Here is a 21,627-nt window from a genome sequence, read left to right on the forward strand (position 1 = left end):
TTTTGTTAGAGTATAACAATAATTCTAGGGTAAAAGACTGTTTACTACCCTCATGTTTCGTGGTTTTCAACATTTAGTACATCAAGTTTTTTTCGTCTCAGAGTCATACCTAAAGTGTAAATTTTGGGACAGTCTCATACATCCGTTAGTCAAACTGTTAAGTTTTTCGTTAACTGTGACGTGGCGCACTGACTGGGCGCTACGTGTCATCCACGTTTTTTTTTTTTCTTTTCTTTTCTTCTTCCTTCTCCTTCTTCTTCTTCCTCCGACTGCAACTTTCTTTTTTTTCTTTTTTTTCTTTTTTTTTTTTGCTTCTTCCTTCTCCTTCTTCCTTCCTCCTTCCTTCCCTTTCTTCCCCTTCTTCCTTCTCATTCTCCTTCTTCTTCCTCCGAAATCTGGGGAAGTTTGTTTTTTTTTTTTTCTTCTTTCTTCTTCTTCCTCCTTCTTCCTTCCCCTTCTTCCTTCTTCTTCCTTCTCCTTTTTCTTCTTCTTCTTCTTCCTCCGAAATCTGGGGAAGTTTTTTTTTTTGTTTTTTTTTTTCTTTCTTTCTTCTTCTTCTTCTTCTTCCTCCGACTGCAATTTTTTCTTCCTCCTTCTCCTTCTTCCTCTTCTTCTTCCTCAAAAAAAAAAAAAAAAAACTTTCATCTTCCCCCAAATTCGGAGGAAGAAGAAGAAGAAGAACGAAGAAGGGGAAGGAAGAAGGAGAAGAAGGGGAAGGAAGAAGGAGAAGAAGGAGGAAGAAAAAAAAAAACTGAATCTGGGCAGATTCAAAGGAAGAAGAAGAAGAAGAAGAAGAAGAAGAAGGAAGAAGAAGGAAGAAGGGGAAGAAAGGGAAGGAAGGAGGAAGGAGGAAGCAAGGAAGAAGGAGAAGGAGGAAGAAAAAAAGAAAAAAGAAAAGAAAGTTGCAGTCGGAGGAAGAAAAAGAAGAAGAAGAAGAAGAAAGAAGAAAAGAAAAGAAAGAAAGAAAAAAAAACGTGGATGACACGTGGTGCCCAGTCAGTGCGCCACGTCACAGTTAACGAAAAACTTAACAGTTTGACTAACGGATGTATGAGACTGTCCCAAAATTTACACTTTAGGTATGACTCTGAGACGAAAAAAACTTGATGTACTAAATGTTGAAAATCACGAAACATGAGAGTAGTAAACAGTCTTTTACCCATAATTCTATTTAAACATACAAAACTAACACATTTGTTGACACTTTAATATAGGTGGGCCATGCTATTATTGTATATGAGGCTCACTTGTATTAGAAAGTCAAAATGTCCCATGAGGTTTTATTATTGTCAGTCTTTCATCTAAATCATCCCCATCCTTCATGTCTACGATTTGTACAATTGTATGTTTTTGTGATTATTATTAAATTGGTAGCATGATTTGCGTGTGACTCATTTATGTATTGGTGTGGAAATCACAATAGTACTACTTGGAAACGAAACTAGTTATCATCGAGCTTCAACTTCTCTTCAAAATGCATAATTATTCCCAAACGACAGATAGTCACCTAATTTGTCTTAATTGTGCAAGTGTAGATTATACATAACCTAGAACTAAGTCACATATCTACTACACATCAATTTAATGTTGAATCAAACTGTTAACCAAAAAATAAGCATAAATTGATACGATTTTAAATCATAATGCATTTGAGGAAAATTAAAACCTCATAACTCATTTCGTAAAACCTTGTGAAAAGCATCAATAATAGTGAGTGTTACGAGTTGATTGATAGTAAATTTCATCTTCACCCTACATGAACACAAAACGAACGCAAATAAAAAGGGGCAAAACCCGAATCCGATCCGACCCACAAGTCCATGTGTTGAAAGAGTGGAGTGAAGAAAGCGATATGATCATAGAATAGAGGGGATAGGGGTTATTTTGTCAAGTTCTGCCATCACCACTCACTGACTGGCGATGGGGTGCTCTATCGATTAGGAAGGGGAAAACCCTCCTCCACCCACTACATACCCACCAACCCTTTTCTTTTTTCCTTTTTCCTTTTTTTTTTTAATTTATCTGTCTCTGCGACTGTCTCGTACTTGGGACTCAGAAATATAAAAACGCCACCTTTTTTCTGAGTTTGCAGATGCTCATTTGGGCTCTCAGTCTCAGATTTGCTTGTTTTCGAAAGAACTGATAACAGAGAAGACAACCCATCTCAGCATGTGAGTTTCTTATTCTTTCTCTCTCCTTGTTCTGTAATTGCATCTCATTGGGTGTGTGTTTCTGGGAATATTTTTTTTTTAATGCATCTCTCTCTCTCTCTCTCTCTAGATTAGATGATGTGAGATTAGGAGATCTGTGTGGTTGGTTTGCTTTTTCCTTGATGGTTCTGATATTTGAGGTCCCAATGGCTTAATATTCAATTGTTTTATTGTTCTTGAAAGAGGTTCTGATTGATTTGTAGCATTTTTTCAGTGGTTTAAAACTTGTTATGTTGGGTGTGTGTTTCTGGGAATTTTTTTTTTTTAATGCATCTCTCTCTCTCTCTCTCTCTAGATTAGATGATGTGAGATTAGGAGATCTGTGTGGTTGGTTTGCTTTTTCCTTGATGGTTCTGATATTTGAGGTCCCAATGGCTTAATATTCAATTGTTTTATTGTTCTTGAAAGAGGTTCTGATTGATTTGTAGCATTTTTTCAGTGGTTTAAAACTTGTTATGTTGATTTGGTGGATTCTCAAATGCAAAGTTTGAAAATTGTATTGTAAAGAGACCTGCTTGATCAATTCCTCTGTGTTTTTATACCATTTGGATGACTTTCGACTTCAAAGTTCAAAAATTTGGTGCTTAAGGGTAATATCTCGATACAACCACACTAACAAAACTGTATGAATTGCAATGCAATGCAACATTTTTGATCGATTTGTCTCTCGTTGGTTTCTTCCTCACAGCAACTAATGACGCCCTACCGTGTATTGATTATTGTTGTTTTTGAGATATGGAGGTTTGGCTTGAATCGTTTGGTGCCCATTTAGAATATGCTTTGTTTGTAGGACAAGTTATAGAGGCATGTCATTTCTAGTATAGCAGACCTATCTCGATTTTGTAACATGAACCTAAAAGTCAGTATGATTGATTATGTGTCTCAGATATTTCTGCTAAGATGAGAGGAGCGGGTTTGTGGCAACTTGGCCAGTCAATCACCCGGCGTATTGCTCAGGGTGACAAGAAGGCCGTAGCTCGTCGATACTTTGCCTCAGAAGCTGAACTCAAAAAGACAGTCCTCTATGACTTCCACATTGCAAATGGTGGAAAGATGGTGCCTTTCGCTGGATGGGGAATGCCTATTCAGTATAAGGACTCGATCATCGACTCCACTATAAACTGCAGGCAGAATGGTAGTCTGTTTGATGTCTCGCATATGTGTGGGCTGAGCCTTAAGGGGAAGGACTCCATTCCATTCCTTGAAAAGCTTGTCATTGCGGATGTTGCTTCGCTTGCCCCTGGAACGGGGACACTCACTGTCTTTACAAATGAGAAGGGAGGGGCAATTGATGACTCTGTGATTACCAAGGTTACCGATGACCACATATACCTGGTGGTGAATGCTGGATGTAGGGATAAAGATCTTGCTCACATTGAAGAGCATATGAAGGCATTCAAGGCTAAAGGCGGAGATGTCTCATGGCACATCCATGATGAGAGATCTCTTCTAGCTCTCCAGGTCAATCCTTTGATCAAATATTTACTCGTCTTTGTTGATTCATTTTGTTATTGTACCGAATCTGCCATATACTCGTGTTTTTTAAATATTCACTTCCTCATTTGATAGAACTGGTGTGTATGATTGGGGTGTTGCATATTTGAAATTTGTCCTATTCAACTGCATTTGAGTTTGGAATTGTCTGATTCAATTGCTGCTTTTTTCCTCTTACATTAAAAATTCCAGTTTAAAAGAAATTTGAGCTAAGTACAGTAATTAGTAGGTAGGTTTTGTAGTTCAGTTGAAACTTATTTATGTTGATTTGACAAATAATTCGATTAGTTAAAACTGCTGCAGTTACGATAGTGAAGTAGGCTCACAATTGGACACAGTTTGATTTTGCTTCAATAGCTGATTAATGTTCCTTATAGTAACACCAAGAGTTTTCTGATTTTTCGAGCAGGGTCCTCTTGCTGCCCCAACTCTTCAACACTTGACAAAAGAGGATTTGAGCAAGTTATATTTTGGAGAGTTCCGAATTTTGGATATCAATGGTGCACACTGCTTTCTCACAAGGACTGGGTACGTTTCCCCTGTCTCTTTTGTGGTCTTTTCCAAAGTGAGCAAATTACTTTTGACGGTGTGGGGATTATAGTTTTCCATCTGAGAATTCGGCTGATGACCCTTGGTTTATACCAATTTAAGGTTTTTTTTGCGAGTTCTCAGACTTAGTTAGTCGTTTCTCTTCCCCCATGTAGTTACTAAGAAAAGGAATTGAAGATGACAAGTGAAGCAACTTTATTCTGTTATGTGCCTTTCTTTGGTGATATAAGAATTTGGCATTTCTACTGTCTTATTGAGTGAGCTGTGATTGACATTTGATTGTACTTTTCACTGAGAATTTTAGGTACACCGGTGAAGATGGATTTGAAATCTCGGTTCCTGATGAGAAAGCAGTAGATCTTGCCAAAGCAATCTTGGAGAAATCCGAGGGGAAGGTGAGGCTGACAGGTCTGGGTGCTCGCGACAGTCTCCGACTGGAAGCTGGGTTGTGTTTATACGGCAATGATATGGAGCAACACACAACACCTGTGGAGGCTGGACTCACATGGGCTATAGGGAAGAGAAGAAGGGCAGAAGGCGGCTTTCTTGGTGCTGAGGTAATACTCAAGCAACTTGAGGAAGGTCCTAAAATCCGGCGTGCTGGTTTCATCTCTTCAGGCCCGCCTGCTAGAAGCCACAGCGAGATTCAGAACGAGAAAGGTGAAACCATTGGGGAAGTCACAAGTGGAGGATTTAGCCCCTGCCTGAAGAAAAACATAGCGATGGGGTACGTGAAGTCTGGATCACACAAGGCCGGAACCAAAGTTAAGATTATTGTCCGAGGAAAGGCCTACGATGGAGCTGTCACGAAAATGCCTTTCGTACCTACAAAATACTACAAGCCATCATAATTCAAGCGCGCGACATCATCATCGGGTTTCTAATCAGTTTCCCCTTTGATTTCTTGATAAAACTCGACTGTTTCTGTCAATGCTACTTGCTTATGGATGATCTTTTACTGTTACTGTTTCTTACCGACGTGGATGATGTTTTACTGTTAGTTTCACAGCTAAACAAGCATGTCCAAACATGAAACATGAGGAGGAGTGCTGTCTATATTAAAATAATTAATTTATTAAGAGAAATACAATGACCACAATGTAGCTCACCCAAGTCAAACCATTCAAGGTAAGACAGGGCTTCAAAGTCAACATTTTAGGTGAATCTAAGCCGTCTAATCTAGACCATTTCTGGGAAGTATGATCATAAAAATATTCAACGAGGCTGCAAACAGCTTTATGTTGTTCAACTACTAAACTCAGAACTCCCTCTCTCAACATGGGCATAAAATTTTGCTTTCAATAATACTCATTAAGCACAAATCGCAGTTATTTTAATGCTAAACAAAGCTTAATTTGACAAAAGAAACAAATTATGGGGTGAAAATTTTGAGTGCTAACACTAAATTCTTTATGTTACATGGTTGTACAAAGAATCAAATGAATTGCTAGATTCTACAGGTAACTAAAAGAATCAAAGAATTTTTCCTTTTGTTATGTTTGTACAAAATCTGATGAGCTAATTAGAAAAGCTTGCAACCGAATTCGTCTATGGGTTCTCCGTTCCAACGACACAAAGCTGATTTCGATGCAAGTTCTCTGAGCTGCTCCAAGCTTCTTCCCAACTGCATTGCAACCTTCATTTCAAAAACCACCCCATTTTCTCTCTTCTCCAAGTCTTGTTCTCCAAGTGCTGTTTCAATTGAATCCTCCAACTTGTTGAAGAAGCCGGCGCAGTTCCTGTACATCTCAAACACCATCCCTACTTGCCCGCCATGCTGAAAAGCATTCACTGCGCTAGCCAACGAGCCTGCAGCCACTGCTGCAACTGCGGCAGTGGCTGATCCATGGCCTACAAAAGCGGATCCAACAGCCGCGATCCCAGTAAGCACAGGGCCCGAAACTGCCAAAATCTTGTTGGTCTTTAACGCCAAGCTTCCTAATCTCTCATAGTCTTCAATGTCCTTGTTCTTCACAACTTGAATAATTTCTCTCATTTCGCTTTCAAGTTCTTCACTCCATCCATTCACATTATTTCCCATCTGGGATTTCGGTTTCCTTGGATTTTGAGATTGAACAACATTTCTAGGCCACCAAACAGCCGGCTCCAATTTTTTGGGGAATTTTTCGAGCATGGCACCGAGCAACGGAAGTGGGTAAGCTTTGTCAAGAGCCAAAACCTTCTCCATTGTCTCCTTCACATCTTTCTCAGTAGGATCACGAAGAGCAAACACCGTCTCAATTTCGCTCTGGAGCTGCCTGAACAACCTCGTAGCATTGCGCTGCTCCTCGGCGAGCTGCGAAGGCTGGATCTTGTTCATGATAAGCAGCATTCCGGTAGCTGCGGAAAACAAAATAGCCGATGAAATGTTCAATGCCAAAACGGACGTTCCAGCAGCTGCATTAACTCCGGCCATTAGGGAAGCGGAGAGAGTGATCATGTTGATAGAGCTAAGTAAGAGTGCGTTCCAGTTATTGCGCTGCTCGCCGATGTTTGCGTGCATCTCCACTCTGTCCGCCACCGCCTCTAAGAGCGCGTAGAGCTGAGTTGTGGAAGCTGTAGGCGCGGCTGCTGCTGCTGCAGAGTGATTGTTGTTATACAAATCGGTGTTTTCGTGTTTCAGAACTTGTTCCTTCAACTGGAGGCCTTCGAGGACGAGCTTCGTGGTTTGTTTCGGGTCAGCGAAGCGGACCCTTGGGAGCGTGCGGACATGAATGGCGGCATTTATGGTTCTGTTTGAGGAAGAACAACGTGAGACAAGAGATGAAGTTTGGAGGGAAGCCATTTGATTGGTTGGGGTGCTGTGTTTTGTTAAGAGTGTTGAGAGCAAAAGATCTCAGGTGGGTTTTCAGTTTGGAGGAGTAGGAGGAGAGGAGAGAATTGGGAATGGAAGAAGTGGGTGGGATGTGGTGGGTATTTATATGCAGGAGAGCTGAAAACTGAAAAGGGAAGAAGGGGTCAGATTTGGAAATATTGACTGGACTTGGTTTATTGGCTGACCTGATGCTGCAGCGTGACCCATTCCCTTTTTTTTTTTTTTAATTTTCCTCTTCAATATTTGGTCCACTATTTTGCATTGCCTTCACTCGTTCTCTCTCTCGTCCCCATGCACACATGAATAGTATTAGCATGGGTAAGAATTGTTCGAAAGTTAGCTCGTCAACTTTAGTATCCTATTTTGTTAAAAATTGTATTAGGAAAGAATTAAGTTTCTTTTTACAATTTAGAGTGGGAATCCAAGAAGTACAATTGGAAAAAGGAAAGAAAGTGTATTTTTCTGTTCCACATAGAATAGGAAACTTAACAAGAAGTAGACATGTAAACCACACTTTATACTTATAAATAGGGTGCGGCAAGGCTAGAAATAAGAGAGAAAAGCTCGAGACAGCTGAGAGAAGAGGGATTAGTGTAGGGTTTGCAAAAGTACTGTATGCCTTATTATTAATCAAAGAAGCCGTGATTCATGTACTAAGAGAAATCACAGCTGGACATAAGCAAAAGTTCTATCTAACCAGGATAAATCTTGTGTATTTCAAGTTATTCTCTAATTTGCTAAGTTTAGTCTATTGCCGGATACATAAAAGAACAAGATTCAAAAGAGAGTCAAAATTATAACAAAAATTTCATACAACATACATTACACGACAACCCTAATATGAACACAACTAAAACAATACGATTAATACTGCTCAATTAACATTACCTTAGTAAAATGCTTAACTATCAAAATGCACCATCAAGTATTTCAAAAGTATGGCTTCATCCTCTCCTTTTGCAACTGTATCACTTTTCCCCTCTAAACTTTCAATTTGTAATTCACATTACCATAGTTCATCAACTCCGTGTGTTAACTAATTTTTTTTTTTTTTGTTAATACGAGATACTCAATATATCATCAAAATGTCATTCATATTAATAATATCATGCCATATCGCGGAGCAAAATTTATTCGTTAATTGACGAATTTTGCAAACTAGTGTTATGTGAGATACAAAATGCTATTAGATAAAGTGATACAGTTGCAAAAACATATGGTAAAGAGATACGTTCATGATAGTTTAGGAGGAATTTTAATAATTAAATATTTAGTAAAATGATATACTGTTTCTCGTATTTATAGTGTTTTACATGTTGATTAATTAACAAAAATATAAAAGGAGTAAACCAAAACATTACATGTGTTCACCGCTAATAATGTATAGTGATTAGAGGATACGTTTACTTGCGTTGTACTCTATTTAACAATTTGGTTTGATAATCTAAAGTCCAACTTACAAGTTTTTGACTTCTAAATTGAAGTGGTCTTTCTGTCTCTATTCACCTGCATGGTATTTTTATGGAACCTACTCTACAATATGTTTTAATGAATTGTACCGTCTATCTTTTAGAATATCATCCACAGATTATTTTTTGAACAAAATAGACAAATTCAAAATTATTAAGACATTCATTTGTAGTGAAGAAAGTTGACGAACTAATTTCTATAAAGAAATCCTAAACCTAGCAGTCATGTGGTCACATGATTTCAGATTTGAGTGATTTTTGGTAGACTTGATCTTTGAGGGAAAATTTAAAAGATAGACGGTTCAAATATAGTGGTCATGTGGTCACATGTTTTGTGGGGCAAACTTTGTAATATATTTTTGGTACGAACTGGCATTTCATTGAAATATTCAACTAGGCTGAAAACAACTTTATTTTGTTCAACTACTAAACTCAGAACTCCCTCTCTCAACAAGGACATAAAATTTTGTTTTCAATAAATACTAATTAAGCACAAACCGCAGTTGTTTAATGCTAAACAAAGCTTAATTCCACGAAAGAAACAAATTGTAGTGTGAAAAATTTGAGTGCTAACACTAAATTTTCTATGTTACATCATTGTACAAAGAATCAAATGAATTGCTAGATTCTATAAGTAACTAAAAAATCAAAGAATTTTTCCTTTTGTTATGTTTGTACAAAATCTGATGAACTAATTGTTAATGTAAGAAGATTGAGAAAGATAGCTAGGGTTTCAAGAACTAGAAAGAAAGAGAGATCGAAGAAGAAGAGTGAGAGAGAATCTTAGAGAAAGAAGTATTGCATTAATCTGTTATGCTTTTATTTCTTACTGTAGAAGCTATTACGTTGATGTATATATAGAGAACCAAATCTCTAGCTAACCAACTAACCTAGGTCTACAATCTTATGACAAGTGGCATGATCCTAACCATTCTTTATACTCTTACATCCCCCCGCAAACTCATGTCTTGGAGGGACCAAGCATGATATTGAAGCAATGAGAGCGAAATAGAGGAGCATTGAGACCTTTAGTGAGTATATCTGCAAATTGTTCCCGAGATGAAACAAACTGAACCAGTAGTGTATTCTTAGCAACTCGTTCACGGAAAAAGTGCACATCGATCTCAATATGCTTTGTCCGTTGATGTTGAACAGGGTTGAACGACAATGCAATGACATAAAGATTATCATAGAAAAGCATAGGAGCATCATGAGGTTTAACATGCATGAACTGTAACAATTACTGAATCCAGTCAAGCTCAGCAACTGTGGTTGACATAGCTCTATACTCAGCCTCTATAGATGACCTGGAAACCATGTTTTGCTTCATGGAGGACCACGAAATAGGGCCATTGCCCAAAAAGACAACCATGCCAGTAGTTGACCGGACAATCATTAGGGTCCCCAGCCCAGTCTGCATCATTAAAAGCCTTTAATGACAAAACACCCCGAGTATAAGAAATACCAACTGATAAGATACCCTTGATATATGGTAGAATACGTTTCACTGCTGTGAAATGAGACACCATTGAAGACTGCAGAAATTGGCAAACTTGATGAACTGAGAAAGCAATATCAGGCCGAATGAAAGTGAGATACTGTAAAGCTCCAATGATGCTTCTATATACTGTTGGATTGTTGTATGGAATACCATCATCCTTTAATAGTCTATTGTAGGGAAGACATGGAGTGTCACATGCCTTGCAATCCATTATTTCAACCTTCTCCAATAAATCTTGGATATACTTTGACTGTGACAAGAATAAACCTTGATCAATTTTGGTAATCTGAATCCCCAGAAAGTAATGCAGCTCTCCCAAGTCCTTGATATTGAATTCAGTTGTCAAAGATTGAATGACCTGCCGAATAGCGAAAGTAGCTCCCAAAGATAATAATATCATCCACATAAAGTAATAGGATGACAATATTACTTCCAACAATTTTAACAAACAAGGAAGAATCATAATATGTAGACTAAAATCCTAGAGATTGAAGAAAATCTGTGAACCTCTCATTCTAGGTTCGGGGAACCTGTTTTAATCCATATAAGGACTTGTGAAGTCTGCAAACTAGCTCAGGATGAGAATGATCTTCAAAACTAGGAGGTTGAGCCATGTATACCTCTTCATTTAACACTCCATGCAGGAATGCATTCTTTACATCCAACTGCCTCAAAGGCCAATTAAAGTGTGCTGCCAAAGCTAGAACTAGTCTCACAGTGGTTAGCTTAACCACTGGACTAAAGGTATCCCCATAATCCAAACCAGGTTCTTGATTAAACCCCTTGGCAACCAAGCGAGCCTTATGTCGAGCAATAGAACCATCGGAGTTCGTTTTGAGTTTGAACATCCATTTGCAACCCACCAAATTCTTGTTACGTGGTAATTGAACTAAACTCCATGTGTGTTGATGCTAAAATGCATCCAGCTCTTCTTTCATAACATTCAACCAAACTGGGGCTTTCAAAGCAGACTTATAGGTAGCAGGTTCCACTTGAGCTAAATCAACACCACTAGAATCATGGAGCTTATTGAGCAATAATATTTTTTTTATTATACCATATTTACTTCTGGTTTGCATAGGATGTAGATTAAGTGGTGCTATAGGCAATATGTAACATCCCACATCGACCAACGGAGATGGGGTGATGTATCTTATATGTACATGTTCCTCTTCCTATAGCACGAGACATTTTGGGAATTCACTGGCTTCGAATTTCATCAGAACTTCGAAGTAATCCCAAGATGGGTGACCCACTGGGAAGTTGCTTGTGAGTTCCCAGAAACAAAACCGTGAGGGAATGGTAAGCCCAAAGCGGACAATATTGTGTTACGACGGAGTCTGGACTAGGATGTAACAGAATGGTATCAGAGCCACTCTGCCTTGTGGTGCGAGTGTGCCGACGAGGATGTCAGGCCCCTAAGGGGGGTGGATTGTAACATCCCACATCGACCAGTGGAGAGGGGGTGATATGCCTTATATGTACATGCTCCCCTCTCTATAGCACAAGGTCTTTTAGGAATTCACTGACTTTGGATTTCATCAGAACTTCAAAGTTAATCGAGTTTGGACGAGAGCAATCCCAAGATGGGTAACCCACTGGGAAGTTGCTCGTGAGTTCCCAGAAACAAAACCGTGAGGGAATGGTAAGTCCAAAGCGGACAATATCGTGCTACGGTGGAGTCGGAACTGGGATGCGACACAATACCACTTGAAGGAGATTAGAACAAAACTCAGGATCCACATGGAGTAATTGTGAAGAACTTGCAGGTGCAGTAATGGACGGAGATGCAACATTCTTTGGTGATGACAGTGTACTAGGGGATGGTACTAATACAGAAGAAGAAGTTATGTATGAAGGAGACAGTGGAACTGATGATGAAAAGATGACACCATTTGATGACATAGATAATGATGGTGATAATGTAATTGGAGGCTGAACTAAGATGTTATTCATATCAGGTACATGATATAAAGGTAAAGACTAAGGGAAAGATACCTGGACAGGTGTGGATGTAGGTTTCACAATCAAATGAGGATATGGGAATCTAGACTCATTAAAGACAACATGTCGAGATATATAAATTCTACCCGTTAAGACATCAAAACATATAAAACCCTTGTACTTTGAGCCATACCCAAGGAAAAAACATTATGTGGTTTTAGGTTGTAACTTTGTTTTAATATAAGGTCTCAATAATGGAAAACAAAAACAACCAAAGACTCGAAGGTGAACAATTCTTCAAGATAGGAGTAGGCATACGATTTATAAGAAACACTGCTACTTGACAATCAAAAGACCAGAAATGATAGGGTAATTTTGCAGATTGTAAAAATGTGACAGTGGTTTCAATAATGTGCATGTGTTTCCTTTCAGCCAAACTGTTTTGTTCTGGGGTATGTGGGCAAGACTTATGATGTGTAATGCCTTTACTATGAAGGAAAGATTGAAGTTTAGCACTGTTATACTCTCCACCACCATTAGTTTGTAATGTTTGGATAGACACGGAGAATTGAGTTTGTACAAAAGAATAAAAAACAACAAAGGTTTCAAAGAAGTCTGACTTGTTGAAAAGGGGAAACAACCAACAATATCGAGTGCACTCATAAATAAGAGGCACATAGTATTTATAGCCATAAATGGAATTACATGGAGAAGGACCCCAAAGGTCATTGTGTACAGTTGCAAAAGGAATTACAGATTTATGATCACTAGACTGAAAAGGCAGTTTAGTAAACTTGCCCTCTAAGCAACCATGACACATCAATGGGACATCATCCTTTGTACAAGAAATGGAAGACTTATGTAGCATTATTTTGGCTATGTTATTAGTAGGACGACTTAACCTACTATGCCAGATATTAGAACTAACAATCTGACCAAGAAATGCAGAAGCTTTAGGAGTGCCTGGACTGTGTAATAAGTGATGATGGACGGGTGAAGAGATAGGATAGAGTCCATTACTGCATAGTCCTTTGTATAATATCCTCCATGTGGCCTTGTCCTGAATCTAGAAACAATAAGCATCAAATATTAATCAACAGTTGTTATCAAGACAAATTTTGTGAACTGATAACAAGTTGCTTGAAAGTCTAGGCACATAGAGAACATAATTGAGTTTTATTGGATGTACATGTGTTTGAATAATGGAGCTAGCAATGTGAGATATTTGCAAACCTTCACCATTTTGCACAGTTTTGTTGATGCACAAAACCGGAGGTCTTGGAACAACGTAAATCCGACCGTGAATCTGCAAGTAATGTAAATAACACAAGATATATCGTGGTTCACCCCAAGGTTTGGGCTACGTCCACACTGATTGTATTATATTTCTCTGTTGAAGAGGGAGAGAGAGAGCTTAGAGCTTAGGGGGTGTGAGGAAGCTTTGAGAGGGGGTGAGAGGCTTCAGAAATGGCCTCTGAGGGTGAGAATGAGCCTCTTACTAATTGTGAGGGTGAGGGGTCATTTTATAGAATAAGGACTCCTCACTTATTACATATTTGCCCCTTCCTTTATCCCATAATTACATTTAAGTCCCCTGAGTATTTGTACGAGATCTAAATACGAGGCCCTAAATATGGTATAAACAGTAGTCCCCCAAGTCTTCAGTCAAGAGAGTCTTTTGGCTGGAGACTTGAAATTCAGTCCATGTGTGGGCCGAAGTAACTAGATGTCGTCTAGAACTGATGCTCGATATGAGGCGGTGCCCAATCTGAAATGATGTTCAACTAGAAGTAGCACATGTTGTGAGGCCGCTTTGCTTGTAGCTTATATTGCCTTGGTTGGCTCGGCTTGTGGTGTTGAAGGTGAGGGAGTCCCTTTTATAGAATAAGGGCTCGTTCCTCAATACATAAATGAGGACTCCTCACCCTCACAATTGGGGAGGCCTCACTCTCACTCTCGGAGGCCAATTCCTAGGCCTGAGATCCCCTCTCTCACCCTCAGAAGCTCTCAGAAGCTCTCACCATCTCCCTCTCTATTCCCTCAAATAAATACAGAATCAGTGTGGACGTAGCCCAAACCTTGGGGTGAACCACGATACATCTTGTGTTATTTACATTACTTGCAGATTCACGGTCGGATTTACGTTGTTCCAAGACATCCGGTTTTGTGCATCAACATTTGGCGCCGTATGTTGATGCACAAAACCGGAGGTCTTGGAACAACGTAAATCCGACCGTGAATCTGCAAGTAATGTAAATAACACAAGATATATCGTGGTTCACCCCAAGGTTTGGGCTACGTCCACACTGATTGTATTATATTTCTCTGTTGAAGAGGGAGAGAGAGAGCTTAGAGCTTAGGGGGTGTGAGGAAGCTTTGAGAGGGGGTGAGAGGCTTCAGAAATGGCCTCTGAGGTTGAGAATGAGCCTCTTCTAGAATGAGGGTAGGAGTCCCCTTTTATAGAATAAGGGGCTCCTCCTCCTTTACAAAGTATGGGCTTTAGTGTGAGGCCCAAATACAAGGCCCAAGGCCCAAATATACGAGGCCCTAAATATGGTATAAACAGTAGTCCCCCAAGCCTTCAGTCAAGAGAGTCTTTTGGCTGGAGACTTGAAATTCAGTCCATGTGTGGGCCGAAGTAACTGATGCTCGATATGAGGCGGTGCCCAATCTGAAATGATGCTCAACTAGAAGTAGCACATGTTGTGAGGCCGCTTTGCTTGTAGCTTATATTGCCTTGGTTGGCTCGGCTTGTGGTGTTGAAGGTGAGGGAGTCCCTTTTATAGAATAAGGGCTCGTTCCTCAATACATAAATGATGGACTAGAGTTGATGCTCGCGACAAGGCGGTTGCTCAGCTGGCGGCGTTTCTCTCTAATGAAGGTGAGGGAGTCCCTTTTATAAAATAAGGGTTCACTCCTCAGTACATGAATAATGGGTGCTCTCTAATGAAAGTGAGGGATTCCCTTTTATAGAATAAGGGCTCACTCCTCAATACATAAGTGATGGGCTAGAGTCTCCCAAGTATTTTTCATGAGGCCCAGTTGAGGCCCAATATATGGTACATAATGTAGTCCCCCAAGTCTTCGGTCAATAGAGTCTGTTGGCTGGAGACTTCAAATTGAATCCATGTATGGGCCGAAGTGGTGGTTGTTCGGAGGCGGTGTTTGTATACCCTGCACTGAAGCTTTGTAGGTGAAGCTTTGCAAGTGAAGCTTGGAAGCTAGAGCTCTGTAAATGAAGCTTTCGAAGCTGGAGCTTTTATAAATGAAGCTTTTGAATCTAGAGCTCTGTAAATGAAGCTTTTGAAGCTAAAGCTCTGTAAATGAAGCTTTTTTGAAGCTGATTGACATGAGTGATGCTCATGAATGTTTATGTTGATTGACATGAGTGATGCTCATGGATGTTGTCATGAGTGATGCTCATGAATGTTAACATGAGTGATGCTCATGAATGTTGACATGAGTGATGCTCATGAATGTTGACATGAATGATGGTAATGAATGTTTATGTATGATTGTCATGAATGATGCTCATGAATGTTTATGTATGAATGACATGAGTAGTGCTCAAGTATAATTTGGAGTACTAGGCGTACTTTTGATGACCTGGTTGGTGCCATTTCAGGCCTATGGGCCTTTGCCCTCCACAACATGTCAGCCCATTTGTTTTGGGCTTTTCCTTTTTTTTTTTTTTTTTTTTTTTTGACCCTCTGATGGGGTTTATACATATTACCCTCTGATGGGGTTGATACAGATGTCTCCGAAAGATAATAAAAATAAATTACATCATTCGGGTGTGGGGTTTATTCCTTGTTTTTTTTTTTTTTTTTTTTTTTTTTTTTTACGCTTTTTTTTTTTTTGCTTTAGCGTTCGCTTTCATGGAGGACCGCTCTTTTTAGGAATAATGGTGCTCGGTATCTTGTCAATCCAACGTCCCAAGGCACCGACACAATGAGATGTTGGGACCTTGTAGTGGGATGGCAACAACTTGGCATCATTAGATGTCTGAATTCCTTTATCATCGACCACTTTCCAGCTGTGTGCTTTTAAAGAAACCTGCTTTACCTTTACTCTTTTTGTTTTTGTTTCTTTTGACAAGCTGATGGATGGACAGGATGGCATGGGTCGGATTTAGCACATGCGTAGAGTTATTCCCTTTGTCCAAGTGGGTTGTTGAAGATAACCCATTACTGCATTATTCTTAGGGCTGTGATGATGATGCAGTTGAAGATTGTGCAGAGATATGGAAGACCATTAGAGAGCATCATTCATGAGGTAGGGCTTTCTGCTTTTCCTTTTTCTATTTTGCTTTGCTTTTGCTGTCTCTGTCTCTGTCGTGTTTGCCTACACCTCGCAGCTGCGTTGAACCCGGCTTGCTGTCATTGGGAACGAGCTCCTGCAGAGCCTTCATCCTCTCTGCAATTCTCTCTCTCCGTAATCTTTCGGCTATGTTGTGCGGGTCAGTGACTTGACCTCTTCTCGCCTTGATTCTGGACCTTGATTGAACTTAGTTGCTTATATCAGCTTCCATCAACATCACTCCCTTGCTCTGGTAATACTCATCTAGCGCTCACTGATATCTTGACTGATTTAATCCAAAATAGCGTGCCAATGGTCGTCCAAACTTGAATGAGCCTTCTGCACTTTGGTGACCGCATTCTTAGAAAATCCTTGACATCGAGCCATCGGACGAGGAATCTGAAGATACGGCAATGGGCTTCAGCAATTGTTGAGGCGTCTGCTGGACCGGGGGCGGGGCCGCCTTTTTGGGGGACTCAAAGACCGGCGCGATCATTTTCCGGGAAGATTCAAAAACCGGTTCGGGCGGCGTCATAAAGACAGTGTAGGACCCAATCTTGCCAATCATTGGAAAGGAAGTGGAGTCCCTGTTGATGGCCATCTGGGTTGCATTTGGTTCGGAGGAAGATGGGAGAGAAAGTGAGGCTCTGCTGAGCAGCAAGAAGCGGAAACAGCTTTGGAAGACATAACCGGCGACGGGACTCTTTAGTGGGTGATCTCCTCAAACAGGTGTTGGGCGTGGAGATTTTGGCCCCGGAGAGATGAGAGAGTGAATAAACTGGGCAGCTACGGTGGTGTCGGCAACGGCGGAGTCGTGCGGCTGGCCCTGGAGAGACAATAGAATCTGGAAATTGGAAGGGAAGCACGATCTGGAAATTGGCCTGAACCTGGCGATCGAGCGGCTGGGTGGAGAGAGGCGAAGAAGGGTCTCCGAGCCTCCTCCCTCGTCGTTATCTGCCATCTTAAAGGACTTGAAGCTTCAAGAAAGCGTAAAGTGATTCGATCTAGAAGGTCCGATCGGGGATCAGGACAACGCCGTTTTGATATGGTTGAAGGTTGAAGATCGAAAACTGTCAAGAAGTGGGGATCTTGTATGCAGATATTTCATACTGCAAATATGCAAGAGGCCCAAATGCCAAATTCAAAGTCAGAATTGAAGTTGAAGAAACCATGGGGAGAGAGAAAGAGGCAGAGAGAGAGTGGTGTTCTTGGTTTTTTATGCTTTTGCAGATTCACAGTGGTGAGATTTGATGAAAAAATGAAAGAGAACCGACATAGCTTTTTGTGTCGATTCCCACAGATGGCGCCAAATGTTGATGCACAAAACCGGAGGTCTTGGAACAACGTAAATCCGACCGTGAATCTGCAAGTAATGTAAATAACACAAGATATATCGTGGTTCACCCCAAGGTTTGGGCTACGTCCACACTGATTGTATTATATTTCTCTGTTGAAGAGGGAGAGAGAGAGCTTAGAGCTTAGGGGGTGTGAGGAAGCTTTGAGAGGGGGTGAGAGGCTTCAGAAATGGCCTATGAGGGTGAGAATGAGCCTCTTACTAATTGTGAGGGTGAGGGGTCCTTTTATAGAATAAGGACTCCTCACTTATTACATATTTGCCCCTTCCTTTATCCCATAATTACATTTAAGTCCCCTGAGTATTTGTACGAGATCTAAATACGAGGCCCTAAATATGGTATAAACAAGTTTCATTTGTGGGACAAGGAAAAGCCAATGACAAGTTACTAAGGTCTGCTGTTATATGATTTGTAGCACCTGAGTCAGTAATCCAAATATGTGGTTGATGATGAGATGTGAAAGCTGGGGATGATTGAGAAGTGATTGTGTGCATAGCTTGCTTATGAGACTGAGGTGAAAATGTTGGTGTAGAATGAGCATATACAGTAGTATTTGATGTAGAATGATGTGGACCACCAAAATTAGGCCATTTGTCATTAAAGAAGCAATACCAGGTAGTGTGATTTGTTTTATCGTGGATGTTACAACCTTGCCTATCCATTTGTTTTGAGTTACAGAATGGAGTCGTGTGACCAAATGTATTACACAGTTGACAAGGAACCTGTGGTGTGGTATGAGGACCAAAATACTATGGTGGAGACGGACCAAGAACACCAGGGTTCGAATTAGGAAAAGTAGTGTGAAACTGTTGTCAAGGATTAGGATTAGGATAATTATACCTTGATGAAATTTGCCTTTGCCCTTCTTGTTGGTAAAAGATCGATACCCTCCTGAAGAACCAGAATAACCATTATTGAAACCATTAATGTGGCCTGAGAAACCAAGACCTGAACCTCCAGATCGAGGTTGAGCTGTGGGAGATTGAGGACTAGAATTGTTAGCAATCATGGCAGTGAGAATCTGTGAGTTCACATTGCTATCAACAATCAGCTCCTCAGCAAGCAATTGTACCCTAAATTCCTTGAGAGAAATAACATTTTCACAACCCCTTATAACACTGCGGAAGGTATTATATTGAGGAGGTAAGCCATTGAGGGCAAGTATAACAATATCCTCATCTGCAAAAGTGACCCTAGCAGCAGACAAATAATCCCTAGCTTCCTTAATATGTTGCAGATATTGAGACACCGAATCCGAACCCTTTCGAATAGTTTGAAGATTCAACTTAAGTTGAAATATACTAGTCTGAGAGACAACCGAAAATTGTTCCTTTAATCGAGTCCACAGATCACAGGCACTGGTGCTACCAATAGCACATGAAATTGCTACTGGAGACAAAGTAGCAGTGATCAACTGCATAAAGCACGATTGTGCATCTTCCAAACAATATAGTCTTCATTCTCAGATTGAGAATAACAATTTGCAGCAGCAAGACCAGAACTATCAGAATTAGCAGAACCAGTAACATATCGAGGGGGACAAACACGTGATCCATCAACAAAACCCAAGATTCCATGGCCCTCAAGTAATAATTGCATTTGAAATTGCCAACTCAAGTAATTAGAATCATCAAGCTTCACATTCACAGATGTAGAGATTGTAGAAATAAGACCAATGATCGGAGATTGTAAAATTTGTAATTGCGATGCAGTCACCATAGTTGTAGTAGCGAAATGAAAAGATTTATAACAGAGGAAAAATTACAAACACCTGGAGTGCACAAGAAGATCACGAATGGCAGAAATCCTAGAAGTTGCAGACAAAGAAGAATACCAGATTGGAGAATTACAGACGGAGAAGATGAGCGGAAGAAGCTAGAGGATCGGAGATTGCAACGTGAGTATCAATGGCAAGTGATACCATGTTAATGTAAGAAGATTGAGAAAGATAGCTAGGGTTTCAAGAACTAGAGAGAAAGAGAGATCGAAGAAGAAGAGTGAGAGAGAATCTTAGAGAGAGAAGTATTGCATTAATCTATTATGCTTTCATTTCTTACTATTACATTGATGTATATATAGAGAACCAAGTCTCTAGCTAACTAACTAATTTAGGTCTACAATCTTATGACAAGTGGCATGATCCTAACCATTCTTTATCCTCTTACACTAATTAGAAAAGCTTGCAACCGAATTCGTCTATGGGTTCTCCGTTCGAACGATACAAAGCTGATTTCGATGCAAGTTCTCTGAGCTGCTCCAAGCTTCTTCCCAACTGCATTGCAACTTTCATTTCAAAAACCACCCCATTTTCTCTCTTCTCCCAGTCTTGTTCTCCAAGTGTTGCTTCAATTGAATCCTCCAACTTGTTGAAGAAGCCGGCGCAGTTCCTATTCATCTCAAACACCATCCCTACTTGCCCGCCATGCTGAAAAGCATTCACTACGCTAGCCAAAGAGCCTGCAGCCACTGTTGCAACCGCGGCAGTGGCTGATCCATGGCCTACAAAAGCGGATCCAACAGCCGCGATCCCAGTAAGCACAGGGCCCGAAACTGCCAAAATCTTGTTGGTCTTTAATACTACCAAGCTTCCTAATCTCTCATAGTTTTCAAGGTCCTTGTTCTTCACAACTTGAATAATTTCTCTCATTTCGCTTTCAAGTTCTTCACTCCATCCATTCACATTATTTCCCATCTGGGATTTCGGTTTCCTTGGATTTTGAGATTGAACAACATTTCTAGGCCACCAAACAGCCGGCTCCAATTTTTTGGGGAATTTTTCGAGCATTGCACCAAGCAACGGAAGTGGGTAAGCTTTGTCAAGTGCCAAAATCTTCTCCATTGTCTCCTTCACATCTTTCTCAGTAGGATCACGAAGAGCAAACACCGTCTCAATTTCGCTCTGGAGCTGCCTGAACAACCTCGTAGCATTGCGCTGCTCCTCGGCGAGCTGCGAAGGCTGGATCTTGTTCATGATAAGCAGCATTCCGGTAGCTGCGGAAAACAAAATAGCCGATGAAATGTTCAATGCCAAAACGGACGTTCCAGCAGCTGCATTAACTCCGGCCATTAGGGAAGCGGAGAGAGTGATCATGTTGATAGAGCTAAGTAAGAGTGCGTTCCAGTTATTGCGCTGCTCGCCGATGTTTGCGTGCATCTCCACTCTGTCCGCCACCGCCTCTAAGAGCGCGTAGAGCTGAGTTGTGGAAGCTGTAGGCGCGGCTGCTGCTGCTGCAGAGTGATTGTTGTTATACAAATCGGTGTTTTCGTGTTTCAGAACTTGTTCCTTCAACTGGAGGCCTTCGAGGACGGGCTTCGTGGTTTGTTTCAGGTCAGCGAAGCGGACTCTTGGGAGCTTGCGGACATGAATTCTGTTTGAGGAAGAACAACGTGAGGGAGAAGAGAAGAGAAGAGATGAAGTTTGGAGGGAAGCCATTTGATTGGTTGGGGTGCTGTGTTTTGTTAAGAGTGTTGAGAGCAGAAGATCTCAGGTGGGTTTTCAGTTTGGAGGAGTAGGAGGAGAGGAGAGAGTTGGGAATGGAAGAAGATGGTGGGATGTGGTGGGTATTTATATGCAGGAGAGCTGAAAACTGAAAAGGGTAGAAGGGGTCAGATTTGGAAATATTGACTGGACTTGGTTTATTGGCTGACCTGATGCTGCAGCGTGACCCATTCCCTTTTTTTTTAATTTTCCTCCTCAATATTTGGTCCACTATTTTGCATGGCCTTCACTCGTTCTCTCTCCCGTCCCCATGCACACATGTATAGTATTAGCATGGGTAAGAATTGTTCGAAATTTAGACCCTGCGTAAAGCGGGAGCCTTGTGCACTGGATACGACATTTTTAACGTGAGTATCCTATTTTGTTTAAAATTGTATTAGGAAGGAACTAAGTTTCTTTTTAGAATTTAGAGCGGAAATCTGAGAAGTACAATTGGAAAAATGAAAGAAAGTTTATTTTCCTATCCCACATAGAATAGGAAACTTAACAAGA

General features: G+C 40.5%; 3 protein-coding genes across 3 annotated transcripts; 1 reads left to right on the plus strand and 2 right to left on the minus strand.

Moving 5' to 3' along the window:
• The first annotated feature begins 1,844 nt into the window (after positions 1–1,844).
• Positions 1,845–5,217, plus strand: LOC126621604 (aminomethyltransferase, mitochondrial). Its single transcript, XM_050290143.1, has 4 exons — positions 1,845–2,171; positions 3,097–3,671; positions 4,114–4,232; positions 4,558–5,217. Exons 2-4 carry the CDS (start codon positions 3,111–3,113, stop codon positions 5,102–5,104), a joined length of 1,227 nt encoding a protein of 408 aa, XP_050146100.1. The 5' UTR covers positions 1,845–2,171; positions 3,097–3,110; the 3' UTR covers positions 5,105–5,217.
• A 386-nt stretch (positions 5,218–5,603) lies between these two features.
• On the minus strand, positions 5,604–7,147 carry LOC126621603 (probable F-box protein At4g22030). The gene has a single exon (XM_050290142.1). The coding sequence runs from the start codon at positions 7,036–7,038 to the stop codon at positions 5,776–5,778; it is 1,263 nt and encodes a 420-aa protein (XP_050146099.1). The 5' UTR covers positions 7,039–7,147; the 3' UTR covers positions 5,604–5,775.
• A 12,499-nt stretch (positions 7,148–19,646) lies between these two features.
• On the minus strand, positions 19,647–21,166 carry LOC126621602 (probable F-box protein At4g22030). The gene has a single exon (XM_050290141.1). The coding sequence runs from the start codon at positions 21,067–21,069 to the stop codon at positions 19,807–19,809; it is 1,263 nt and encodes a 420-aa protein (XP_050146098.1). The 5' UTR covers positions 21,070–21,166; the 3' UTR covers positions 19,647–19,806.
• Positions 21,167–21,627: the final 461 nt, after the last annotated feature.

The sequence above is a fragment of the Malus sylvestris genome, chromosome 5, assembly GCF_916048215.2.
Source record: "Malus sylvestris chromosome 5, drMalSylv7.2, whole genome shotgun sequence".
Classification (NCBI taxonomy): domain Eukaryota; kingdom Viridiplantae; phylum Streptophyta; class Magnoliopsida; order Rosales; family Rosaceae; genus Malus; species Malus sylvestris.